Consider the following 25734-nt stretch of genomic DNA (forward strand, 5'->3'; position numbering starts at 1 on the left):
AAATTATTGGCATAGGACAAACCATGTACACATTGGCCAATACCACCCAAAGCGGCGTTGATTCATGCAAAGTTTACTTCTATTGCCATATGGGTATTGCCAGTTGTAACACTTAAAAAATCCAACAGGTGGCGATTGCGCTCCACCATGGTTTTTCATATTGATATTGGACTCCAAGTCAACATCCAAAAGCCAAATTTTGAAAAAATGAATTTTTTGAAAAAAACGTATCACCCCTTAAAAAAGTGCTTTCTGGACCGTTTTTCGAAATTCTTTCGCTTTTTTTGACAATTACACATGTATAAGAACTGTATGAAAATACTTTTGTCCAATTTTATTATCATAATTTTTTTAATTTTTTTACTTGCGCATTATTGCATATGTTTTGTCCATCTGCAATATGATTTCATAGGAAGTCAGAAGTCAAAAGTCAAAAATTATTAAATTTCATAAAAAACTTCACACACCCCTAAAAAAGTGCTTTCAGGACCGTTTTTCGAAATTTTTTCGCATTTTGTGTCAGTTACACACGTATAAGAACTGTATCAACATACTTTAGTCATATTTTATTATCATAATTTTTTTTTTTTTTTACTTGCGCATTATTGCATGTGTTTTGTCCATCTGCAATATGATTTCATAGGAAGTCAGAAGTCAAAAGTCAAAAATTATTAAATTTCATAAAAAACTTCACACACCCCTAAAAAAGTGCTTTCTGGACCGTTTTTCGAAAAAATTTCGAATTTTGTGTCAGTTACACAAGTATAAGAACTGTATCAACATACTTTAGTCATATTTTATTATCATAATGTTTTTTTTTTTTTGCTTGTGCATAAGGCATATGTTTTGTGGGGGCCAAATGTCATAAGAAATTTGACATGCTCAAAAATCCTTCAGAAATGCAAAATTGACTGGCCTGATGAACTCGGGATGGCCGGGCAGTGATTGTTGTTCCTTTCAATCACTCGTGGTGTTGATTTCATCATGTCCATTTGTTTATGTTTTCTCACTTTTGCAAAGTCACTGTGCATTTGCCATATGGTTAACTGGGCATTCACCATCACCAATTTGTCATGCCATAAAAATCATGCAGGAATGCCAAATTGACTGGCCCGATGTACTCGGGATGGCTGGGCAGTGATTCTGGTACCTCTCCATCGCTCGTTTGGGTTGATTTCAGAATGTCCATTTGGTGATTTTTCTCACTCTTTCAAAGTCACTGTGCATTTGCCATATGGTTAACTGGGCATTCACCATCACCAATTTGTCATGCCATAAAAATCATGCAGGAATGCCAAATTGACTGGCCCGATGAACTCGGGATGGCTGGGCAGTGATTCTGGAACCTCTCCATCACTCGTTTGGCTTGATTTCAGAATGTCGCTTTTGGTGATGGTACCTCACTGTTAAAACATATTGCAAATGTTTTCTCACTTTTGCAAAGTCACTGAAAATTTGTGCAGGAATGCCAAATTGACTGGCCCGATGAACTCGGGATGGCTTGGCAGTGATTCTGGTACCTCTCCATCGCTCGTTAGGGTTGATTCCAGAATGTCCATTTGGTGATTTTTCTCACTCTTTCAAAGTCACTGTGCATTTGCCATATGGTTAACTGGGCAGTCACCATTACCAATTTGTCATGCTATAAAAATCATGCAGGAATGCCAAATTGACTGGCCCGATGACCTCGGGATGGCTGGGCAGTGATACTGGTACCTCTCCATCGTTCGTTAGGGTTGATTTCAGAATGTCGCTTTTGGTGATGGTACCTCACCGCTTAAACATATTGCTAATGGACAAGAGTCACCTGCAAGTCACCGTCCATCAGTCAATTTGATATCATTCAAAGCTAACTATTGGAGGCACTGTCAGTCTCTACGCACCCCAATGATACGTCCCTCCATCCATGTTGTGTATCTGTGTGATTTAGTTTTCCTTTGAATTTTTATGGGAAAAATGACTGATTTACAGTTCATGGGGGTTGCCTAATCATATATATGAAGTTTTGGAAAGATCTGATATTTTTAACCCCTCCAAACAGCCCATGAGACACCAATTATGGCACTTCCGGTTGGCACAGGAAGCTGTAACTCAACATACATCCTCATTGGGGTATTCCATTAGAGAATCCTGAGTTTTAAGTCTTTACCATGAAAACTGACTGATTTACACAGGGTTCAATGCACTATGTCCATCAAATTGCAGGCAGTGTATGGGTATACACTTTTAGGGCGATTTGGACCACTTCCGGTTGGTCCAGGAAGCTTAGAATCGACACAGGTAGACCTTATAGTGGTCTGATGGACTGGTACCAAAGACAGGTTCATACAACATTCATAACCCATATAGACTCCAGGTTGTATTTAGTGGAGCAGCCAATATATTCCTATGGGGAGAGAAGTCAATGAACACTGTTTTTATGTAAACACCTTCTTTTGACTGTGAAGGGTTAATGTCACACGGTCAAGGATAGGCTTGGACAGATCAGGAGGACCTTAGGAACAGTCCTGTGGTTGAATTGTCTTTCTAAACCTAACGGTTCCGCCGCTGTCACCCAAAATCAAATGACGTACTGGTGAAGGCTTCATATTGGGCCTATTTTTCTCATGGTCGCGCGCTCAGACCGAGCGAGCTACGGTCAAGCGGGGCACCTCGTTGGACTCGGCACAGTCTGGACACTATGGTGATGCCATTGTTTGTGTTGATTTCAGAATGTCCATTTGGTCATGTTTTCTCACTTTTGCAAAGTCACTGTGCATTTGCCATATGGTTAACTGGGCAGTCACCATCACCAATTTGTCATGCTATAAAAATCATGCAGGAATGCCAAATTGACTGGCCCGATGACATAGGGATGTCTGGGCAGTGATACTGGTACCTCTCCATCGCTCGTTTGGGTTGATTTCAGAATGTCGCTTTTGGTGATGGTACCTCACCGCTTAAACATATTGCAAATGTTCCTTACTTTTGCAAAGTCACTGAAAATTTGTGCAGGAATGCCAAATTGACTGGCCCGATGAAGTCGGGATGGCTTGGTAGTGATTCTGGTACCTCTCCATCGCTCGTTAGGGTTGATTCCAGAATGTCCATTTGGTGATTTTTCTCACTCTTTCAAAGTCACTGTGCATTTGCCATATGGTTAACTGGGCAGTCACCATCACCAATTTGTCATGCTATAAAAATCATGCAGGAATGCCAAATTGACTGGCCCGATGACCTCGGGATGGCTGGGCAGTGATACTGGTACCTCTCCATCGTTCGTTAGGGTTGATTTCAGAATGTCGCTTTTGGTGATGGTACCTCACCGCTTAAACATATTGCTAATGGACAAGAGTCACCTGCAAGTCACCGTCCATCAGTCAATTTGATATCATTCAAAGCTAACTATTGGAGGCACTGTCAGTCTCTACGCACCCCAATGATACGTCCCTCCATCCATGTTGTGTATCTGTGTGATTTAGTTTTCCTTTGAATTTTTATGGGAAAAATGACTGATTTACAGTTCATGGGGGTTGCCTAATCATATATATGAAGTTTTGGAAAGATCTGATATTTTTAACCCCTCCAAACAGCCCATGAGACACCAATTATGGCACTTCCGGTTGGCACAGGAAGCTGTAACTCAACATACATCCTCATTGGGGTATTCCATTAGAGAATCCTGAGTTTTAAGTCTTTACCATGAAAACTGACTGATTTACACAGGGTTCAATGCACTATGTCCATCAAATTGCAGGCAGTGTATGGGTATACACTTTTAGGGCGATTTGGACCACTTCCGGTTGGTCCAGGAAGCTTAGAATCGACACAGGTAGACCTTATAGTGGTCTGATGGACTGGTACCAAAGACAGGTTCATACAACATTCATAACCCATATAGACTCCAGGTTGTATTTAGTGGAGCAGCCAATATATTCCTATGGGGAGAGAAGTCAATGAACACTGTTTTTATGTAAACACCTTCTTTTGACTGTGAAGGGTTAATGTCACACGGTCAAGGATAGGCTTGGACAGATCAGGAGGACCTTAGGAACAGTCCTGTGGTTGAATTGTCTTTCTAAACCTAACGGTTCCGCCGCTGTCACCCAAAATCAAATGACGTACTGGTGAAGGCTTCATATTGGGCCTATTTTTCTCATGGTCGCGCGCTCAGACCGAGCGAGCTACGGTCAGCGGGGCACCTCGTTGGACTCGGCACAGTCTGGACACTATGGTGATGCCATTGTTTGTGTTGATTTCAGAATGTCCATTTGGTCATGTTTTCTCACTTTTGCAAAGTCACTGTGCATTTGCCATATGGTTAACTGGGCAGTCACCATCACCAATTTGTCATGCCATAAAAATCATGCAGGAATGCCAAATTGACTGGCCCGATGACATAGGGATGTCTGGGCAGTGATACTGGTACCTCTCCATCGCTCGTTTGGGTTGATTTCAGAATGTCGCTTTTGGTGATGGTACCTCACCACTTAAACATATTGCAAATGTTCCTTACTTTTGCAAAGTCACTGAAAATTTGTGCAGGAATGCCAAATTGACTGGCCCGATGAACTCGGGATGGCTTGGCAGTGATTCTGGTACCTCTCCATCACTCGTTAGGGTTGATTCCAGAATGTCCATTTGGTGATTTTTCTCACTCTTTCAAAGTCACTGTGCATTTGCCATATGGTTAACTGGGCAGTCACCATTACCAATTTGTCATGCCATAAAAATCATGCAGGAATGCCAAATTGACTGGCCCGATGACATAGGGATGTCTGGGCAGTGATACTGGTACCTCTCCATCGCTCGTTTGGGTTGATTTCAGAATGTCGCTTTTGGTGATGGTACCTCACCGCTTAAACATATTGCTAATGGACAAGAGTCACCTGCAAGTCACCGTCCATCAGTCAATTTGATATCATTCTGACACCAAACTGATACAAACTGACACCAAACCCACTTTTCCCAACTCATTTAGGAGCCAAGTATAACATACTTCAGAGCTGGCCCAAAATTCACAAGGCCTTCGGTACAAAACATTAAAAAACCATAAAACACATAGTTACTTTCTAGCTGCGGGGCCAGTTCGGACATTATGTGTAGTCCTATGTGAGGCGACCCCGAATCCCGAGTTTCGGCTCGATAGGTCATTTGGTGTCCGAGTAAAAGCCTAATTGGTGCTGAAAATCCACTTTTTCCATGCCTTGCTACGGGGTCCTTGAATGAGCTATCGGACCGAGATGTTGGGTTCTGTCTCTATGGGCCGAGACGGTCACAATGCACCTAGTCTTGTGTCTCTGGGACATTTCTAAATGTCGCCATTTTCGTAATGGTCAAAATGAATTGAAGTCATTGCAAATGTTCGACGCTGTTTCTCGGTCCGAAAACCTCCTAGAGCGCCGTAACTCACCACGCACTATCTACCTGAGGTCTAGAACAGGATTCTAAAGTTTCGGAACTCTAGGTCTGACGGTTCTTTTTTAGCTCGAACAAAGCTAACTATTGGAGGCACTGTCAGTCTCTACACACCCCAATACGTCCCTCCATCCAAGTTGTGTATCTCTGTGATTTATTTTTCCTTTGAATTTTTATGGGGAAAATGACTGATTTACAGTTCATGGGGGTTGTCTAATCACACATATGAAGTTTTGGACAGATCTGATTTTTTTAACCCTTCCAAACAGCCCCTGAGACACCAATTATGGCACTTCCGGTTGGCACAGGAAGCTATAAATACACACATGTCTTGACTGACATAGAAACCTAGGGAATCCTGAGTTTTAAGTCTTTAAGTTGAGAATTGACTGATCTACACAGGGTTGAATAATGCAGAGGCCTTTTCACCTTTCGAGTTGATGTACATCCAAATACCTTTTGGGTCAATTTAACCACTTCCGGTTGCTCCAGGAAGCTTAGAATCGACACAGGTAGACCTCATAGTGGTCTGATGGAATGTCATAGAAGACAGGTTCATACAGCATTCATAACCCATAAAGACCCCAGGTTGTATTTAGGGGAGCAGGCAATGTATTCCTATGGGTAGAGAAGTCAATGCACACTGTTTTTATGTAAACACCTTCTTTTAACTGTGAAATGTTAATGCCACACAGTCAAGGTTAGGCTTGCACAGATCGGGAGGACCTTAGGAACAGTCCTGTGTTTGAATTGTCCTTCTAAACCTAACGGTTCCGCCGCTGTCACCCAAAATCAAATGACATTGTGGTGCAGGCATCATTGTGGGCCTATTTTTCTCATGGTCGCTGCGCTCAGACCGAGCGAGCTACGGTCAAGCGGGGCACCTCGTTGGACTCGGCACGGCCTTGGGATTATGTTTATGCCATTGCCTGCTCTCTGTGTCTTTAAACACCACGCTTTGTCACTCCATCCTTGCTGTGTGTGTGTGAGAGCTTTTCTTTGACATCTGTTGGGAAAAATGACTGATTTACAGTTCATGGGGGTTGTCTAATCACACATATGAAGTTTTGGACAGATCTGATTTTTTAACCCTTCCAAACAGCCCCTGAGTCACCAATTATGGCACTTCCGGTTGGCACAGGAAGCTATAAATACACACATGTCTTGACTGACATAGAAACCTAGGGAATCCTGAGTTTTAAGTCTTTAAGTTGAGAATTGACTGATCTACACAGGGTTGAATAATGCAGAGGCCTTGGCACCTTTCGAGGTGATGTACATCCAAATACCTTTTGGGTCAATTTAACCACTTCCGGTTGCTCCAGGAAGCTTAGAATCGACACAGGTAGACCTCATAGTGGTCTGATGGAATGTCATAGAAGACAGGTTCATACAGCATTCATAACCCATATAGACTCCAGGTTGTATTTAGGGGAGCAGGCAATGTATTCCTATGGGGAGAGAAGTCAATGCACACTGTTTTTGTAAACACCTTCTTTTAACTGTGAAAGGTTAATGCCACACAGTCAAGGTTAGGCTTGCACAGATCGGGAGGACCTTAGGAACAGTCCTGTGTTTGAATTGTCCTTCTAAACCTAACGGTTCCGCCGCTGTCACCCAAAATCCAATGACATTGTGGTGCAGGCATCATTGTGGGCCTATTTTTCTCATGGTCGCTGCGCTCAGACCGAGCGAGCTACGGTCAAGAGGGGCACCTCGTTGGACTCGGCACGGCCTTGGGATTATGTTTATGCCATTGCCTGCTCTCTGTGTCTTTAAACACCACGCTTTGTCACTCCATCCTTGCTGTGTGTGTGTGTGAGAGCTTTTCTTTGACATCTGTTGGGAAAAATGACTGATTTACAGTTCATGGGGGTTGTCTAATCACACATATGAAGTTTTGGACAGATCTGATTTTTTAACCCTTCCAAACAGCCCCTGAGACACCAATTATGGCACTTCCGGTTGGCACAGGAAGCTATAAATAAACTCATATCCTCATTGGGGTATGCCTTTACAGAATCCTGAGTTTTAAGTCTTTACATTAAGAACTGAGTTATTTACGGAGGGTTTAGTGAGTGTGTGTTATTTCAGAAAATCATAGAAAATCACAGAAATGTCGCAGAGCTCCGCAGCACATTTTAAAAATACTCGTATGAACACCCTGCAACTGGATCTGTAACCGTTGAAAAAAACCCCCACCTATATCTGAACATCACGATCTGGTCACCGTACGATTTCTCGTAAATGACGATAGATAAATGGCCGATTTTTTTTTTTATTGACACCGGAGGCTCCTTGACTTTGACGTGAAGTGAAAAAATCTTTTCTCTATTTTCATTTTGGACCTTTAATCCCAGAAATATGGCCATAACTCAAAAACCGTTGAGGCCTAGACGCCATCTTGTTCGGGGCCATCTTCCCATAATGCCAAACCTACGCTCACCAAGTTTCGGCTTGAAATATTTTCAGTTTTCGAGATATGGCACGTCGTGATTCGGGATGTTTTGTCCAATAGCAATATGATTGCTTATGCCCTCTTGTGGGATATTCCGGCATAGCGCAAAAATGGGCTAAAATTTGTTTATTTTATTAAACGAAAACCGAATGTCCGACAAAGTTCATTTGATGACTTCCCGGTAGGTCTGGCCCTACCGCTCGGCCCGACGCCGTCCCCGAATTTCTAAAATGTTTTCGGACGTCTAGTAAGGGACCGTACAGTTCCAATAGGGACTTTCTCACTAACCATACGGTGATTGTCGAAATGTTCCCTTAATGTATGTTAGGGTCTGTAAAGAACCACCTCAATTCGTCGGGACATGGACTCTAAAGCGTGGACTCTAAAGTGTCTAAAGCGTTCCACAGGGATGCTGGCCCATGTTGATTCTACAAGGTGTTGAAAGCGTTCCACAGGGATGCTGGCCCCATGTTGACTCCAATGATTCCCCACTGTTGTGTCAAGTTGTCTGGATGTCCTTTGGGTGGTGGACCATTCTTGATACACACAGGAAACTGTTGAGCGTGAAAAACCCAGCAGCGTTGTAGTTCTTGACACCAACCGGTGCTCCTGGCACCTACCACCATACGATGTTGAAAGTCACAAATCTTTTGTCTTGCCCATTCACCCTCTGAATGACACACGAACACAATCCATGTCTCAATTATCTCAAGGCATTAAAATCCTTCTTTAACCACATGTCTCCTCCCCTTCATCTACACTGATTGTAGTGGATTTACATCAATAAGGGATCATATCTTTCACCTGGTCAGTGTGTCATAGAAAGAGCATGTTTTTTTTTAAAATGTTTTATACACTCAGTATATAGTCATAATTAGTGTCTCATCCATGCTCTCTCTCAGGAGGAAGTCGCTATGGCAACTCAGGTGCAGTGCTGTGGTTTGATAGTTTGTGTGTGTGTGATGTGTGTAGTGTGTGTGGTGATGTTACGTGTGTGTTTAGTGTGGTGGTGTGATGTGATGGTGTGTGTGTGTGTGGGTGGGTGGGTGTGTGTGATGTGTTTAGTGTGTGTGTGTGTGTGTGTGTGTGTGTGTGTGTGTGTGTGTGTGTGTGTGTGTGTGTGTGTGTGTGTGTGGCTTCATGTTAATCTGGAGTGTTGTTCCACACTAACAATTAACACGGTCAGTTCTTTAGTGTCCCCGCTGCCTAACCAGCCCCAACAGCTGTATTAACCATTCTCTCTGTCTCTCTCTCTCTCTGTCTCTCTCTCCCTCTCTCTCTCTCTCTGTCTCTCTCCCTCTCTCTCTCTGTCTCTCTCTCTCTGTCTCTCTCTCTGTCTCTCTCTCTGTCTCTCTCTCTCTGTCTCTCTCTCTCTACCTCTGTTTCCCTCTCTCTCTCTCTCTCTCTCTCTCTCTCTCTCGCTCTCTCTCTCTCTCCTCTCTGTCTCTCTCTCTCTACCTCTCTCTCTCTCCCTCTCTCGCGCTCTCTGTCTCTCTCGCTCTCTCTCTCTGTCTCTCTCTGTCTCTCTGTCTCTCTCTCTTTCTACCTCTCTCCCTCTGTCTCTCTCTGTCTCTCTCTCTCGCTCTCTCTCTCTCTACCTCTCCACCTCTCTCTCTCTCTCTCTCTCTCTCTCTGCCTCTCTCTCTGTCTCTCTCTCTGTCTGTCTCTCTCTCTCTGCCTCTCTCTCTGTCTCTCTCTCTGTCTCTCTCTCTCTACCTCTCTCTCTGTCTATCAAAATTGGGTCTCTAATATGGTCATGCATTTGGCAGATGGTTAGGAAGTGCAGCTCAGTTCCCACCTCATGTTGTGGGCAGTGAGCACATAGCCTGTCTTCTCTTGAGAGTCATGTCTGCCTACGGCGGCCTTTCTCAATAGCAAGGCTATGCTCACTGAGTCTGTACATAGTCAAAGCTTTCCTTAAGTTTGGGTCAGTCACAGTGGTCAGGTATTCTGCCACTGTGGGGTCTGTTTGTGTTTGTGAACAGAGCCCCAGGACCAGCTTGCTTAGGGGACTCTTCTCCAGGTCCATCTCTCTGTAGGTGATGGCTTTGTTATGGAAGGTTTGGGAATTGCTTCCTTTTAGGTGGTTGTAGAATTTAACGTCTCTTTTCTGGATTTTGATAATTAGTGGGTATCGGCCTAATTCTGCTCTGCATGCATTATTTGGTGTTCTACGTTGTACATATAGGGTATTTTTTGCAGAATTCTGCATGCAGAATCTCAATTTGGTGTTTGTCCCATTTAGTGAATTCTTGGTTGGTGAGCGGACCCCAGACCTCACAACCATAAAGGGCAATGGGCTCTATGACTGATTCAAGTATTTTTAGCCAGATCCTAATTGCTATGTTGAAATTTATGTTCCTTTTGATGGCATAGAATGCCCTTCTTGCCTTCTCTCAGATCGTTCACAGCTTTGTGGAAGTTACCTGTGGTGCTGATGTTTAGGCCAAGGTATGTATAGTTTTTTGTGTGCTCTAGGGCAACGGTGTCTAGATGGAATTTGTATTCGTGGTCCTGGCGACTGGACCTTTTTTGGAACACCATTATTTTTGGTCTTACTGAGATTTACAGTCAGGTCTCAGGTCTGACAGAATCTGTGCCTAAGATCTAGGTGCTGCTGTAGGCCCTCCTTGGTTGGAGACCAAAAGAACCAGATCATCAGCAAACAGTAGACATTTGACTTCAGATTCTAGTAGGGTGAGGCCGGGTGCTGCGGACTGTTCTAGTGCCCTCACCAATTCATTAATATATAAGTTGAAGAGGTCGAGGCTTAAGCTGCATCTCTCTCCCTCCCCTCCCTCCCTCCCTCCCTCCCCTCTCTCCCCTCTCTCCCTCCCTCCCCTCCCTCCCTCCCCCTCTCCCCCTCTCCCTCCCTCCCCCTCCCCTCTCCCTCCCTCCCCCCCTCTCTCCCCCTCTCCCTCCCTCCCTCCCCCTCTCCCCCTCTCCCTCCCTCCCCTCCCTCCCCCCCTCTCTCCCCCTCTCCCTCCCTCCCCCCTCCCTCCCTCCTCCCCTCTCTCCCCTCTCTCCCTCCCTCCCCTCCCTCCCTCCCCCCTCCCCCTCTCCCTCCCCCTCTCCCCCTCTCTCTCCCTCCCCTCCCCTCCCTCCCTCCCTCCCCCCTCTCCCCTCTCTCCCTCCCTCCCCCTCCCTCCCTCCCCCCTCCCTCCCCCCCTCCCCCTCCCCCCTCCCTCCCCCTCTCCCTCCCTCCCCCTCCCTCCCCCTCTCTCCCCCTCTCCCTCCCTAACTCCCCTCCCCCTCTCCCTCCCTCCCCTCCCTCCCCCTCTCCCTCCCTCCCTCCCCCTCCCCCCCCCTCTCTCCCCCTCTCCCTCCCTCCCCGCCAGGAGGAGGAGTCTCTGCGTGGTCAGGTGAAGGATCTGGAGGAAAAGTTAGAGACTCTGAGGATGAAGAGGACAGAGGACAAGGTACCGTTATTACTATCATGTTTATTCATATACCTAATTATGATTATTCTTATGTTTCTTATGATTTAGATGTTGTTATTTCCGGTGGCATGCATTGAAACGTGTGGCTTTTTTTTGTTGCAAAATAACTATGAATTATTAACAGACTTGTTTTCTAATAATTGTCAACATATAACATCACTTTAAGGTGTGGGACGTTCACTTCATTTCAAGGAACCATAGCAGGTCTGGGGGGGAATGGGGGATGGTTCACAGGGGTTTCTGGGTGGGGAGTGACCAATGGGTGGGTTTCTGGGTGGGAAGTGACCAATGGGTGGGTTTCTGGGTGGGGAACAACCAATGGGTGGGTTTCTGGGTGGGGAGTGACCAATGGGTGGGTTTCTGGGTGGGGAACAACCAATGGGTGGGTTTCTGGGTGAGGAGTGACCAATGGGTGGGTTTCTGGGTGAGGAGTGACCAATGGGTGGGTTTCTGGGTGAGGAGTGATCAATGGGTGGGTTTCTGGGTGAGGAGTGACCAATGGGTGGGTTTCTGGGTGAGGAGTGACCAATGGGTGGGTTTCTGGGTGGGGAGTGACCAATGGTTGGGTTCCTGGGTGGGGAGTGACCAATGGGTGGGTTTCTGGGTGAGGAGTGACCAATGGGTGGGTTTCTGGGTGAGGAGTGACCAATGGGTGGGTTTCTGGGTGAGGAGTGACCAATGGGTGGGTTTCTGGGTGGGGAGTGACCAATGGGTGGGTTTCTGGGTGAGGAGTGACCAATGGGTGGGTTTCTGGGTGAGGAGTGACCAATGGGTGGGTTTCTGGGTGAGGAGTGACCAATGGGTGGGTTTCTGGGTGGGGAGTGACCAATGGGTGGGTTTCTGGGTGGGAAGTGACCAATGGGTGGGTTTCTGGGTGGGGAGTGACCAATGGGTGGGTTTCTGGGTGGGGAGTGACCAATGGGTGGGTTTCTGGGTGAGGAGTGACCAATGGGTGGGTTTCTGGGTGGGGAACAACCAATGGGTGGGTTTCTGGGTGGGGAGTGACCAATGGGTGGGTTTCTGGGTGAGGAACAACCAATGGGTGGGTTTTATATTTCCTCTACAGTGGCTGTCTATGTATCAATAAAGTGTATTATAATGATAATGTTGATTTAGATGATAACAATTATTGTTATTATTGTTATCATTTATAATAATATTATTTTTGTTATTGTTATTATTGTTATTATTTATAATAATGTTGTTGTTATTGTTATTATTGTTATTATTTATAATAATATTATTGGTATTATTGGTATTATTTATAATAATATTATTGTTATTATTTATAATAATATTATTGTTATTATTGATGTGATGAAGGTCAAGCTGAAGGAGCTGGAGAAACATAAGATCCAGCTGGAGCAGCTGCAGGAATGGAAGACCAAGATGCAGGAGCAGCAGAACGACCTGACCAAACAACTCAAAGAGGCCAAGAAGGTAAAGCAACCATCACTTTACCTCACAGTACCTCTCATTCATCAGTTTACCTCACAGTACCTCTCATTAATGAAATCAGTAGTGGACTCTAGTTACCCCAGCATTACATTTACATAGCATCATATCAGTAGTGGACTCTAGTTACCCCAGCATCATATCAGTAGTGGACTCTAGTTACCCCAGCATCATATCAGTAGTGGACTCTAGTTACCCCAGCATCATATCAGTAGTAGACTCTAGTTACCCCAGCATCATATCAGTAGTAGACTCTAGTTACCCCAGCATCATATCAGTAGTGGACTCTAGTTACCCCAGCATCATATCAGTAGTGGACTCTAGTTACCCCAGCATCATATCAGCCATGGACTCTAGTTACCCCAGCATCATATCAGCCATGGACTCTAGTTACCCCAGCATCATATCAGTAGTGGACTCTCGTTACCCCAGCATCATATCAGTAGTGGACTCTAGTTACCCCAGCATCATATCAGTAGTGGACTCTAGTTACCCCAGCATCATATCAGCCATGGACTCTAGTTACCCCAGCATCATATCAGCCATGGACTCTAGTTACCCCAGCATCATATCAGTAGTAGACTCTAGTTACCCCAGCATCATATCAGCCATGGACTCTAGTTACCACAGCATCATATCAGCCATGGACTCTAGTTACCCCAGCATCATATCAGTAGTGGACTCTAGTTACCCCAGCATCATATCAGTAGTGGACTCTAGTTACCCCAGCATCATATCAGTAGTGGACTCTAGTTACCCCAGCATCATATCAGTAGTGGACTCTAGTTACCCCAGCATCATATCAGTAGTGGACTCTAGTTACCCCAGCATCATATCAGTAGTGGACTCTAGTTACCCCAGCATCATATCAGTAGTGGACTCTAGTTACCCCAGCATCATATCAGTAGTGGACTCTAGTTACCCCAGCATCATATCAGCCATGGACTCTAGTTACCCCAGCATCATATCAGTAGTAGACTCTAGTTAACCCAGCATCATATCAGCCATGGACTCTAGTTACCCCAGCATCATATCAGTAGTAGACTCTAGTTACCCCAGCATCATATCAGTAGTAGACTCTAGTTACCCCAGCATCATATCAGTAGTGGACTCTAGTTACCCCAGCATCATATCAGTAGTGGACTCTAGTTACCCCAGCATCATATCAGTAGTGGACTCTAGTTACCCCAGCATCATATCAGTAGTGGACTCTAGTTACCCCAGCATCATATCAGCCATGGACTCTAGTTACCCCAGCATCATATCAGTAGTAGACTCTAGTTACCCCAGCATCATATCAGTAGTGGACTCTAGTTACCCCAGCATCATATCAGCCATGGACTCTAGTTACCCCAGCATCATATCAGTAGTGGACTCTAGTTACCCCAGCATCATATCAGCCATGGACTCTAGTTACCCAGCATCATATCAGCCATGGACTCTAGTTACCCCAGCATCATATCAGTAGTAGACTCTAGTTACCCCAGCATCATATCAGTAGTGGACTCTAGTTACCCCAGCATCATATCAGCCATGGACTCTAGTTACCCCAGCATCATATCACTAGTGGACTCTAGTTACCCCAGCATCATATCAGTAGTGGACTCTAGTTACCCCAGCATCATATCACTAGTGGACTCTAGTTACCCCAGCATCATATCAGTAGTGGACTCTAGTTACCCCGGCATCATATCAGCCATGGACTCTAGTTACCCCAGCATCATATCAGTAGTGGACTCTAGTTACCCCAGCATCATATTAGCCATGGACTCTAGTTACCCCAGCATCATATCAGTAGTAGACTCTAGTTACCCCAGCATCATATCAGTAGTGGACTCTAGTTACCCCAGCATCATATCAGCCATGGACTCTAGTTACCCCAGCATCATATCAGCCATGGACTCTAGTTACCCCAGCATCATATCAGCCATGGACTCTAGTTACCCCAGCATCATATCAGTAGTGGACTCTAGTTACCCCGGCATCATATCAGCCATGGACTCTAGTTACCCCAGCATCATATCAGTAGAGGACTCTTTATTGACTCTCTATCCTCCCTATACTCCCACTAGGAGGCGAAGGAGGCCCAGGAGGCGAAGGAGCACTACATGGAGGAGATGGCGGACACGGCTGACGCTATAGAGATGGCCACGCTGGACAAGGAGATGGCTGAGGAGCGGGCAGAGTCCCTGCAGCAGGAGGTGGAGTCTCTGAAGGAGAAACTAGAAGAGCTCGTCATGGACCTGGAGATCCTCAAACACGAGATAGAGGAGAAAGGTAGGAGGAGATGCAGACTAGCGCGCGACGCACGCTCACACATACACATCAAGTACACACGTACACACACACACACACACCAACTTGTTGTTTCATCAGGTTCAGATGGTGCTGCTTCCAGTTACCATGTGAAACAGCTGGAGGAGCAGAACGGCAGGCTGAAGGAAGCTCTCGTCAGGTATGTGCGTGTGTGTGTGTGTGCGTGTGTGTGCGTGTGCGTGTGCGTGCATGTGTGTGTGTGCGTGTGTACTTGATGTGTGTGCGTGTGTGTGCGTGCGTGTGCGTGCGTGTGTGTGCGTGTGCGTGCGTGTGTGTGTGTGAGAATGTGACCATGTGTGTGTGTGTATGTATATGTGCTTACTGTATGTACACTGAACATAAATATAAACGCAACAGGTAAAGTGTTGGTCCCATGGTTCATGAGCTGAAATATAAGATCCTAGAAATGTTCCATTCGCACAAAAAGTTTATTTCTCTCACACGTTTGTTTACATCCCTGTTAGTGAGCATTTCTCCTTTGCCGAGATAATCCGTCCACCTGACCACGGTGTGGCATATCAAGAAGCTGATTAAACAGCATGATCATTACACAGGTGCACCTTGTGCTGGGGACAATAAAAAGTAAAAGGCCACTCTAAAATGTGCAGTCACACAACACAATGCCATAGATGTCTCAAGTTTTGAGGGAGCGTGCAATTGGCATGTTGACTGCAGGGGCATGCTGACTGCAGGAAAGTCCACCACAGCTGTTGCCAGATAATTGAATGTTAATTTCTCTACCATAAGCCGCCTCCAACGTCGTTTTAGAGAATTTGGCAGTATGTCCAAACGGCCTCACAACCTCAGACCACGTGTAACCACGCCAACCCAGGACCTCCACATCCAGCTTCTGCACTTGCGGGGTCATCTGGGACCAGCCACCTGACCAGCTGATGAAACTGAGGAGTATTTATGTCTGTAATAAAGCCTTTGTGTGGGGAAAAACTCATTCTGATTGGCTGGGCCTGGCTCCCCTGTGGGCGGGCCTGCCTCCCAAGTGGGTGGGGCCTAATTAATATATTTTATTCTGCGGATTTCGTTGAAATTGTTGCGTTAGTCTAGTGGTAGTCTAGTGGTTAGAGTGTAGGGACGGCAGGGAGCCTAGTGGTTAGAGTGTACGGGGGTGGCAGTTAGCCTAGTAGTTAGAGTGTAGGGGGACGGCAGGTAGCCTAGTGGTTAGAGTGTAGGGGAGGCAGGTAGCCTAGTGGTTAGAGTGTACGGGGGTGGCAGTTAGCCTAGTAGTTAGAGTGTAGGGGGACGGCAGGTAGCCTAGTGGTTAGAGTGTAGGGGGACGGCAGGTAGCCTAGTGGTTAGAGTGTAGGGGAGGCAGGTAGCCTAGTAGTTAGAGTGTAGGGGGACGGCAGGTAGCCTAGTGGTTAGAGTGTAGGGGAGGCAGGTAGCCTAGTGGTTAAAGTGTACGGGGGTGGCAGGTAGCCTAGTAGTTAGAGTGTAGGGTATCGGCAGGTAGTCTAGTGGTTAGAGTGTAGGGGAGCGTTGGGCCAGTAACCAAAAAGTTGCTACATCGAATCCCTGAGCCGACAAGGTACAAATCTGCCGTTCTGCCCCTGAACAAGGCAGTTAACCCACTGTTCCTAGGCCGTCATTGAAAGTACGAATTTGTTCTTAACTGACTTGCCGAGTTAAAGTTTCAATAAATAAATCAAATAAATACCTTGTCTCTGTGTTAGGATGCGTGACCTGTCTGTGTCGGAGAAGCAGGAACATGTGAAGCTCCAGAAGCAGACAGAGAGGAAGAGCACAGAGCTGGACACCCTGAGGACTCAGAGAGAGAAACTCCAGGAGGAGATGAAACTGGCCGAGAGGACCATCGACGAACTCAAAGAACAGGTCAGCAAACAGCACAGTCCCATGGTTATACGGTTAATCTACGTTTTCAAGGGGAATGTCACCCTGGGCTTGTTTTCCATCAGGTCTTTCTAGGACAGTGAGATGTGTTTCACACATAATTGCCCAGAAGTAAGGCAGGTCAGGGCTTCCCGAGCTGAATGATGAACCCTATCACAGCTTCCTGTGTGTTTGTATTTGTTTTTATTATGGATTTAGTGTTTCTTCACAGGTGTATTTTTACCTGCCTTTTAAATCTGATTCTACTGCTGCATCAGTTACCTGATGTGGAATAGAGTTCCATGTAGTCATGGCTCTATGTAGTACTGTGGAATAGAGTTCCATGTAGTCATGGCTCTATGTAGCACTGTGGAATAGAGTTCCATGTAGTCATGGCTCTATGTAGTACTGTGGAATAGAGTTCCATGTAGTCATGGCTCTATGTAGTACTGTGGAATAGAGTTCCATGTAGTCATGGCTCTATGTAGTACTGTGGAATAGAGTTCCATGTAGTCATGGCTCTATGTAGTACTGTGGAATAGAGTTCCATGTAGTCATGGCTCTTTGTATGTAGTACTGTGTGACTCCCATAGTCTGTTCTGGACTTGGGGACTGTGAAGAGACCTCTGGTGGCATGTCTTGTGGGGTATGAATGGGTGTCTGAGCTGTGTGCCAGTAGTTTAAACAGACAGCTCAGTGAATTCAACATGTCAATACCTCTCACAAATACAAATAGTGATGAAGTCACTATCCACTTTGAGCCAGGAGAGATTGACATGCATATTATTAATGTTTGCTCTCTGTGTACATCCATGTCCAGCCGTGCTGCCCTGTTCTGAGACAAATGCAATTTTACTAAGTCCCTTTTTGTGCACCTGACCACATGACTGAACATTAGTCCAGGTGCAACACAACTAGGGACTGTAGGACCTGCCTTGTTGATAGTGTTGTTAAAAAGGTAGAAACTAGAGCCTGTAGGACCTGCCTTGTTTATAGTGTTGTTAAGAAAGTAGAAACTAGGGCCTGTAGGACCTGCCTTGTTGACAGTGCTGTTAAGAAGGTAGAAACTAGGGCCTGTAGGACCTGCCTTGTTGATAGTGCTGTTAAGAAGGTAGAAACTAGGGCCTATAGGACCTGCCTTGTTGATAGTGTTGTTAAGAAGGTAGAAACTAGGGCCTGTAGGACCTGCCTTGTTGATAGTGTTAAGAAGGTAGAAACTAGGGCTTGCAGGACCTGCCTTGTTGATAGTGCTGTTAAGAAGCCAGAGTATCGCTTTATTATGGACAGACTTCTCCCCAACTTAGCTACTACTGCATCAATATGTTTTGACCATGATAGTTTATAATCCAGGGTTACTCCAAACAGTTTAGTCACCTCAACTTGCTCAATTTCCACATTATTTATTACAAGATTCAGTTGAGGTTTAGGGTTTAGAGAATAATTTGTCCCAAATACAATGCATTCAGTTTAAAAAAAATATATTTAGGACAAACTTATTCCTTGCCACCCACTCTGAAACCTACTGCATCTCTTTGTTAAATGTTGCAGTCATTCCAGTCGCTGTAGTAGCTGACGTGTGTAGTGTTGAGTCATCCGCATACATAGACACACCGGCTTTACTCAAAGCCAGTCTCATGTCGTTAGTAAAGATTGAAAAAGTAAGGGGCCTAGACAGCTGCCCTGGGGAATTCCCGATTCTACTTGGATTATGTTGGAGAGGCTTCCATTGATCAGAAATACAGTGTAGACATTGTTAATGTGATAAATTACGATTGTAGCTGGAAACGGCAAGATTTTTTGATGGAATATCTACATAGGTGTACAGTTACCCATTATCAGCATCCATCACTCCTGTGTTCTAATGGCACGTTGTGTTAGCTAATCCAAGTTTATCATTTTAAAAGGCTAATTGATCATTAGAAAACCCTTTTGCAATTATGTTAGCACAGCTGAAAACTGAATATATTCTGAATTTAAACAGCAACACCTCCACCATTGGCATTTCTGTATTTTCTGTAAATGTTATAACCTTATATTGCTACCACTCTATCATCAAGAGTATTGTCTAAGTGAGTTTCGGAGATGTCATCTGTTGCTAGCAAGTTATTAATTTCATTAAGCTTGTTAAAACATTTTGAGCACTTTTCTGAGATGCTTGCTTGTTTTCGTTGCTTTACTGGGAAGCTTAGCAGAAGTAGATATTCTAATGTTATTTATGTTAGTGCAGGGTGAGCTTCCTACTAGGGCACACCGCATCAGTGCTAAAAGCATAACCATAAATCTGGTTCATAGGCACATGATTGCTGCATACAATAACATACACTTAGGTTGGAGTCATTAAAACTCGTTTTTCAACCACTCCACAAATGTTTTGTTAACAAACTATAGTTTTGGCAAATCGGTTAGGACATCTACTTTGTGCATGACACAAGTCATTTTTCCAACAATTGTTTACAGACAGATTATTTCACTTATAATTCACTGTATCACAATTCCAGTGGGTCAGGAGTTTACATACGCTAATTTATTTGTGCCTTTAAACAGCTTGGAAAATTCCAGAAAATTATGTCATGGCTTTAGAAGCTTCGGATAGGCAAATTGTCATCATTTGAGCCACTTGGAGGTATACCTGTGGATGTATTTCAAGGCCTACCTTCAAACTCAGTGCCTTCACAAAATAGATGACATCATGAGGAATGAAAATGATGTGGTTATATTGAAGCCACATCTCAAGACATCAGTCAGGAAGTTAAAGCTTGGTCACACATGTGACTTCCTAATGGACAATGACCCCAAGCATACTTCCAAAGTTGTGGCAAAATGGCTTAACGACAACAAAGTCAAGGTATTGGAGTGGCCATCACAAATCCCTGACCTCAATCCTATAGAAAATTTGTGGGCAGAACTGAAAAAATGTGTGCGAGCAAGGAGGCCTACAAACCTGACTCAGTTGAACCAGCTCTATCAGGAGGAATGGGCCAAAATTCCCCCAGCTTATTGTGGGAAGCTTGTGGAAGGCCACCCGAAATGTTTGACCCAAGATAAACCATTTCAAGGCAATGCTACCAAATACTAATTGAGTGTATGTAAACTTCAACTGAACATATCGTGTTATCGTGTTAGACAAACGGACCGATCCTGGAGACAAACGGACCGATCCTGGAGACGAACAGACCGATACTAGAGACAAACGGACCGATCCTGGAGACAAACGGACCGATCCTAGAGACAAACGGACCGATCCTAGAGACAAACGGACCGATCCTGGAGACAAACGGACCGATCCTGGAGACAAACAGACCGATACTAGAGACAAACGGACCAATTCTGGAGACAAACGGACCGATCCTGGAGACAAACGGACCAATCCTGGAGACAAACGATCCTGGAGACAAACGGACCGATCCTGGAGACAAACGGACCGATCCTGGAGCCAAACGGACCGATCCTGGAGCCAAACAGACCAAGCCTGGAGACAAACGGACCGAGCCTAGAGACAAAAAAGTGCAGGTGCATTTCAAATGGGTTGTACAACAGATTAAAAGCCCCGTAGATGGTTGTGTTATTCACCAAAAATGGGCCGGGTATACAGTGAGCCATGATGGCTCTTTGGAACCAGAATGTGTCATGGACTGTGGGAATGATACACCGCACTAAACTTCCTATCCAAGCTGGGAAAGAGCGCGAGGATGGCTCATGCAGGCTCTGGCTATACATGACATTTGTATAATTATTTATTTTTATCAATTGGTTGCTGATTAGTATGCTGTTGCATTGAACATTTATTTTACAATCTGCAATGTTTGAATTTCGAACTTCAATTACTGAACCAGTCAGTACATTATTGCCGGGCCAACCAAAAATGGTTTTATTTGTACAAATACTTATAACTTCTTCAATTGGGGGAACTTGCTACACAAAGTTGTTGTTTTTTCCTAAAAAATGTGAAACAAAAATACCCTCAAATAAAGGTGACATTTTGTACTGTTGCCTAATATGAAACATTTTATTTTTTATCTCAAGTCCAAAATGCTGGAGTATATGCTTCCAAATAAATACAGAGCTCTGATTACATCTTTACATATTTATATCCATAACTGTAAGTGTTTTTATCTATATAACATTTACATTATTAATAAGCTCTACATACAGTGCCTTGCGAAAGTATTCGGCCCCCTTGAACTTTGCGACCTTTTGCCACATTTCAGGCTTCAAACATAAAGATATAAAACTGTATTTTTTTGTGAATAATCAACAACAAGTGGGACACAATCATGAAGTGGAACGACATTTATTGGATATTTCAAACTTTTTTAACAAATCAAAAACTGAAAAATTGGGCGTGCAAAATTATTCAGCCCCTTTACTTTCAGTGCAGCAAACTTTCTCCAGAAGTTCAGTGAGGATCTCTGAATGATCCAATGTTGACCTAAATGACTAATGATGATAAATACAATCCACCTGTGTGTAATCAAGTCTTATGTTGAACGGGTGCAGAAGGGCACAGTGGCCTTTATGATGTGATGAGTGGCAACGCGCATGCCCCGCCCACCTGGGTATCTTGTCTTCTTCACAGTGGCCTTTATGATGTGATGAGTGGCAACGCGCATGCCCCGCCCACCTGGTTATCTTGTCTTCTTCACAGTGGCCTTTATGATGTGATGAGTGGCAACGCGCATGCCCCGCCCACCTGGGTATCTTGTCACGTCAATCCCGCTGGATTGATTGGCTGCCGTTTCTTTCCCATTAATGCACCACTAAGCAGAGCATGTGAGCGGAGTTGAAAAGTCTAAATGTTGTTTTTTTTGTGACGACCTGGACCTCCCTATTTTGAAGGTACAGTGCAGTTAAAATACAGATTTTCCTGTGTTTTTATAAGGTTGAACAATTCTGGGAACTTTCCCCAAATTCCCAGGTTTCCTGTAAAGGAAAATGTTTATGTTACAAACTCTTAACACGGCTGCTGGTGAGGGAATAAGAATAAGTAGTCCCTGACCGGTGTGTTGATGGGGCTGATGGTTGTGTTGATGGGGCTGATGGTTGTGATCTGTGTTCCAGGTGGATGGGGCTGATGGCTGTGTTGTGATCTGTGTTCCAGGTGGATGGGGCACTAGGAGCTGAGGAGATGGTGGAGACTCTGACAGAGAGGAATCTAGACCTGGAGGAGAAAGTCAGAGAGCTGAGAGAGACAGTCGTTGATCTGGTGAGACAGATACACCACAGACAAAATGGCACAGACACACCACAGACCAACTGGGACAGATACACCACAGACAAACTGGGACAGACACAACACAGACCAACTGGGACAGACACAGACCAACTGGGACAGACACAAGACAGACCAACTGGGACAGACACAGACCAACTTGGGCAGACACACCACAGACCAACTAGGGCAGACACACCACAGACCAACTGGGACAGACACAGACCAACTGGGACAGACACAGACCAACTGGGACAGACACAAGACAGACCAACTGGGACAGACACAGACCAACTTGGGCAGACACACCACAGACCAACTAGGGCAGACACACCACAGACCAACTGGGACAGACACAAGACAGACCAACTGGGACAGACACAGACAAACTGGGACAGACACAAGACAGACCAACTGGGACAGACACACCACAGACCAACTGGGACAGACACAGACCAACTGGGACAGACACAAGACAGACCAACTGAGACAGACACAGACCAACTGGGACAAACATACCACAGACCAACTGGGACAGACACAGACCAACTGGGACAGACACACCACAGACCAACTAGGACAGACACAAGACAGACCAACTGAGACAGACACAAGACAGACCAACTGAGACAGACACAAGACAGACCAACTGAGACAGACGCAAGACAGACCAACTGGAACAGACACAGACCAACTGGGACAGACACACCACAGACCAACTAAGACAGACACACCACAGACCAACTAGGACAGACACAGACCAACTAGGACAGACACAAGACAGACCAACTGGGACAGACACAGACCAACTAGGACAGACACAAGACAGACCAACTGAGACAGACGCAAGACAGACCAACTGAGACAGACGCAAGACAGACCAACTGAGACAGACGCAAGACAGACCAACTGGGACAGACACAGACCAACTGGGACAGACACACCACAGACCAACTAAGACAGACACAAGACAGACCAACTGAGACAGACACAAGACAGACCAACTGAGACAGACGCAAGACAGACCAACTGGAACAGACACAGACCAACTGAGACAGACACAAGACAGACCAACTGGGACAGACACAGACCAACTAGGACAGACACAAGACAGACCAACTGAGACAGACGCAAGACAGACCAACTGAGACAGACGCAAGACAGACCAACTGAGACAGACGCAAGACAGACCAACTGGGACAGACACAGACCAACTGGGACAGACACACCACAGACCAACTAAGACAGACACAAGACAGACCAACTGGGACAGACACAAGACAGACCAACTGGGACAGACACAAGACAGACCAACTGGGACAGACACAAGACAGACCAACTGGGACAGACACAGACCAACTGGGACAGACACACCACAGACCAACTGAGACAGACACAGACCACGAGGACAGACACACCACAGACCAACTAGGACAGACACACCACAGACCAACTGGGACAGACACAAGACAGACCAACTGGGACAGACACAAGACAGACCAACTGGGACAGACACAAGACAGACCAACTGGGACAGACACAGACCAACTGGGACAGACACAAGACAGACCAACTGGGACAGACACAAGACAGACCAACTAGGACAGACACAAGACAGACCAACTGAGACAGACACAAGACAGACCAACTGGGACAGACACAGACCAACTGGGACAGACACAAGACAGACCAACTGGGACAGACACAAGACAGACCAACTGGGACAGACACAAGACAGACCAACTGGGACAGACACAAGACAGACCAACTGGGACAGACACAAGACAGACCAACTGGGACAGACACAAGACAGACCAACTGGGACAGACACAGACCAACTGGGACAGACACAGACCAACTAGGACAGACACACCACAGACCAACTAGGACAGACACACCACAGACCAACTAGGACAGACACAGACCACGAGGACAGACACACCACAGAACAACTAGGACAGACACAAGACAGACCAACTGGGACAGACATACAACAGGTGTAGTAGACCTTACAGTGAAATGCTTACTTACGAGCCCATTAACCAATAATACAGTTTTAAAAAACAATATGGGGTCTGTACACAGCTTAGTACCTTCACTGATGTGTTTTTTTTTTGCTCTACAAAAAACAAAACGTAAGCGTGACCTTGTGCTCTGTGATTGGTCCGTTTCTACAGGAAGCCATCAACGAAATGAATGATGAACTTCAGGAGAACGCCAGAGAGACGGAGCTGGAGCTCAGAGAGATGCTGGATCTGGGCGGAGGCAGGGTCAGGGAGGCGGAGAAACGGGTGGAAGCTGCTCAGGAGACCGTTGCTGACTATCAACAGACCATCAAGAAGTACCGTGAGCTGACCGCTCACCTGCAGGAGGTGAACAGGGAGCTGACCAGCCAGCAGGAAGCCACAGCTGAGCAGCAGCAGCATCCTCCAGCTGAGATGTTTGACTTTAAGATCAAGTTTGCTGAGACTAAGGCCTATGCCAAGGTGAGATGTACACAGTTCCCTGTGCACTTTCAGAATAGCAGCGCTAAAATACACAGGGGAAAAATCAGCATAATCTTGGCTTAGTCTTTTAAAAAGGTGAGCTGTACACAGTGTACCTGGTCAACGGTGTCCCGTGCACAACAGTACCGTGACTACCTGTCCACAACATTACCGTGACTACCTGTCCACAACAGTACCATGACTACCTGTCCACAACAGTATCGTGACTACCTGTCCACAACAGTACCGTGACTACCTGTCCACAACATTACCATGACTACCTGTCCACAACATTACCATGACTACCTGTCCACAGCAGTACCGTGACTACCTGTCCACAACAGTACCATGACTACCTGTCCACAACAGTACCGTGACTACCTGTCCACAAAATTGCCATGACTACCTGTCCACAACAGTACCATGACTACCTGTCCAAAACATTACCATGACTACCTGTCCACAACATTACCATGACTACCTGTCCACAACATTACCATGACTACCTGTCCACAACAGTACCATGACTACCTGTCCACAACATTACCATGACTACCTGTCCACAACAGTACCATGACTACCTGTCCACAACAGTACCATGACTACCTGTCCACAACAGTACCATGACTACCTGTCCAAAACATTACCATGACTACCTGTCCACAACATTACCATGACTACCTGTCCACAACATGACCATGACTACCTGTCCACAACAGTACCATGACTACCTGTCCACAACATTACCATTACAACCTGTCCACAACATTACCATGACTACCTGTCCACAACATTACCATAACTACCTGTCCAAAACATTACCATGACTACCTGTCCACAACATTACCATTACTACCTGTCCACAACAGTACCATGACTACCTGTCCACAACAGTACCGTGACTACCTGTCCACAACATTACCATGACTACCTGTCCACAACAGTACCATGACTACCTGTCCACAACATTACCATTACTACCTGTCCACAACATTACCATGACTACCTGTCCACAACAGTACCGTGACTACCTGTCCACAACAGTACCATGACTACCTGTCCACAACATTACCATGACTACCTGTCCACAACATTACCATTACTACCTGTCCACAACAGTACCATAAC

General features: G+C 45.5%; 1 protein-coding gene across 1 annotated transcript in view; it reads left to right on the forward strand.

The window, feature by feature from the left end:
- LOC135536292 (dynactin subunit 1-like) overlaps positions 1-25734 on the forward strand; it is a 140299-nt gene that overhangs the window by 68081 nt on the left and 46484 nt on the right. Inside the window, exons 8-14 of the mRNA XM_064962649.1 lie at positions 11194-11274; positions 12619-12735; positions 14823-15027; positions 15127-15205; positions 16755-16914; positions 22010-22114; positions 24298-24606. Of these exons, the coding sequence (XP_064818721.1) occupies positions 11194-11274; positions 12619-12735; positions 14823-15027; positions 15127-15205; positions 16755-16914; positions 22010-22114; positions 24298-24606 (1056 nt within the window). The remainder of the gene's footprint in view (positions 1-11193; positions 11275-12618; positions 12736-14822; positions 15028-15126; positions 15206-16754; positions 16915-22009; positions 22115-24297; positions 24607-25734) is intronic.

The sequence above is a fragment of the Oncorhynchus masou genome, unplaced genomic scaffold (genome assembly GCF_036934945.1).
Source record: "Oncorhynchus masou masou isolate Uvic2021 unplaced genomic scaffold, UVic_Omas_1.1 unplaced_scaffold_591, whole genome shotgun sequence".
Classification (NCBI taxonomy): Eukaryota; Metazoa; Chordata; class Actinopteri; order Salmoniformes; family Salmonidae; genus Oncorhynchus; species Oncorhynchus masou.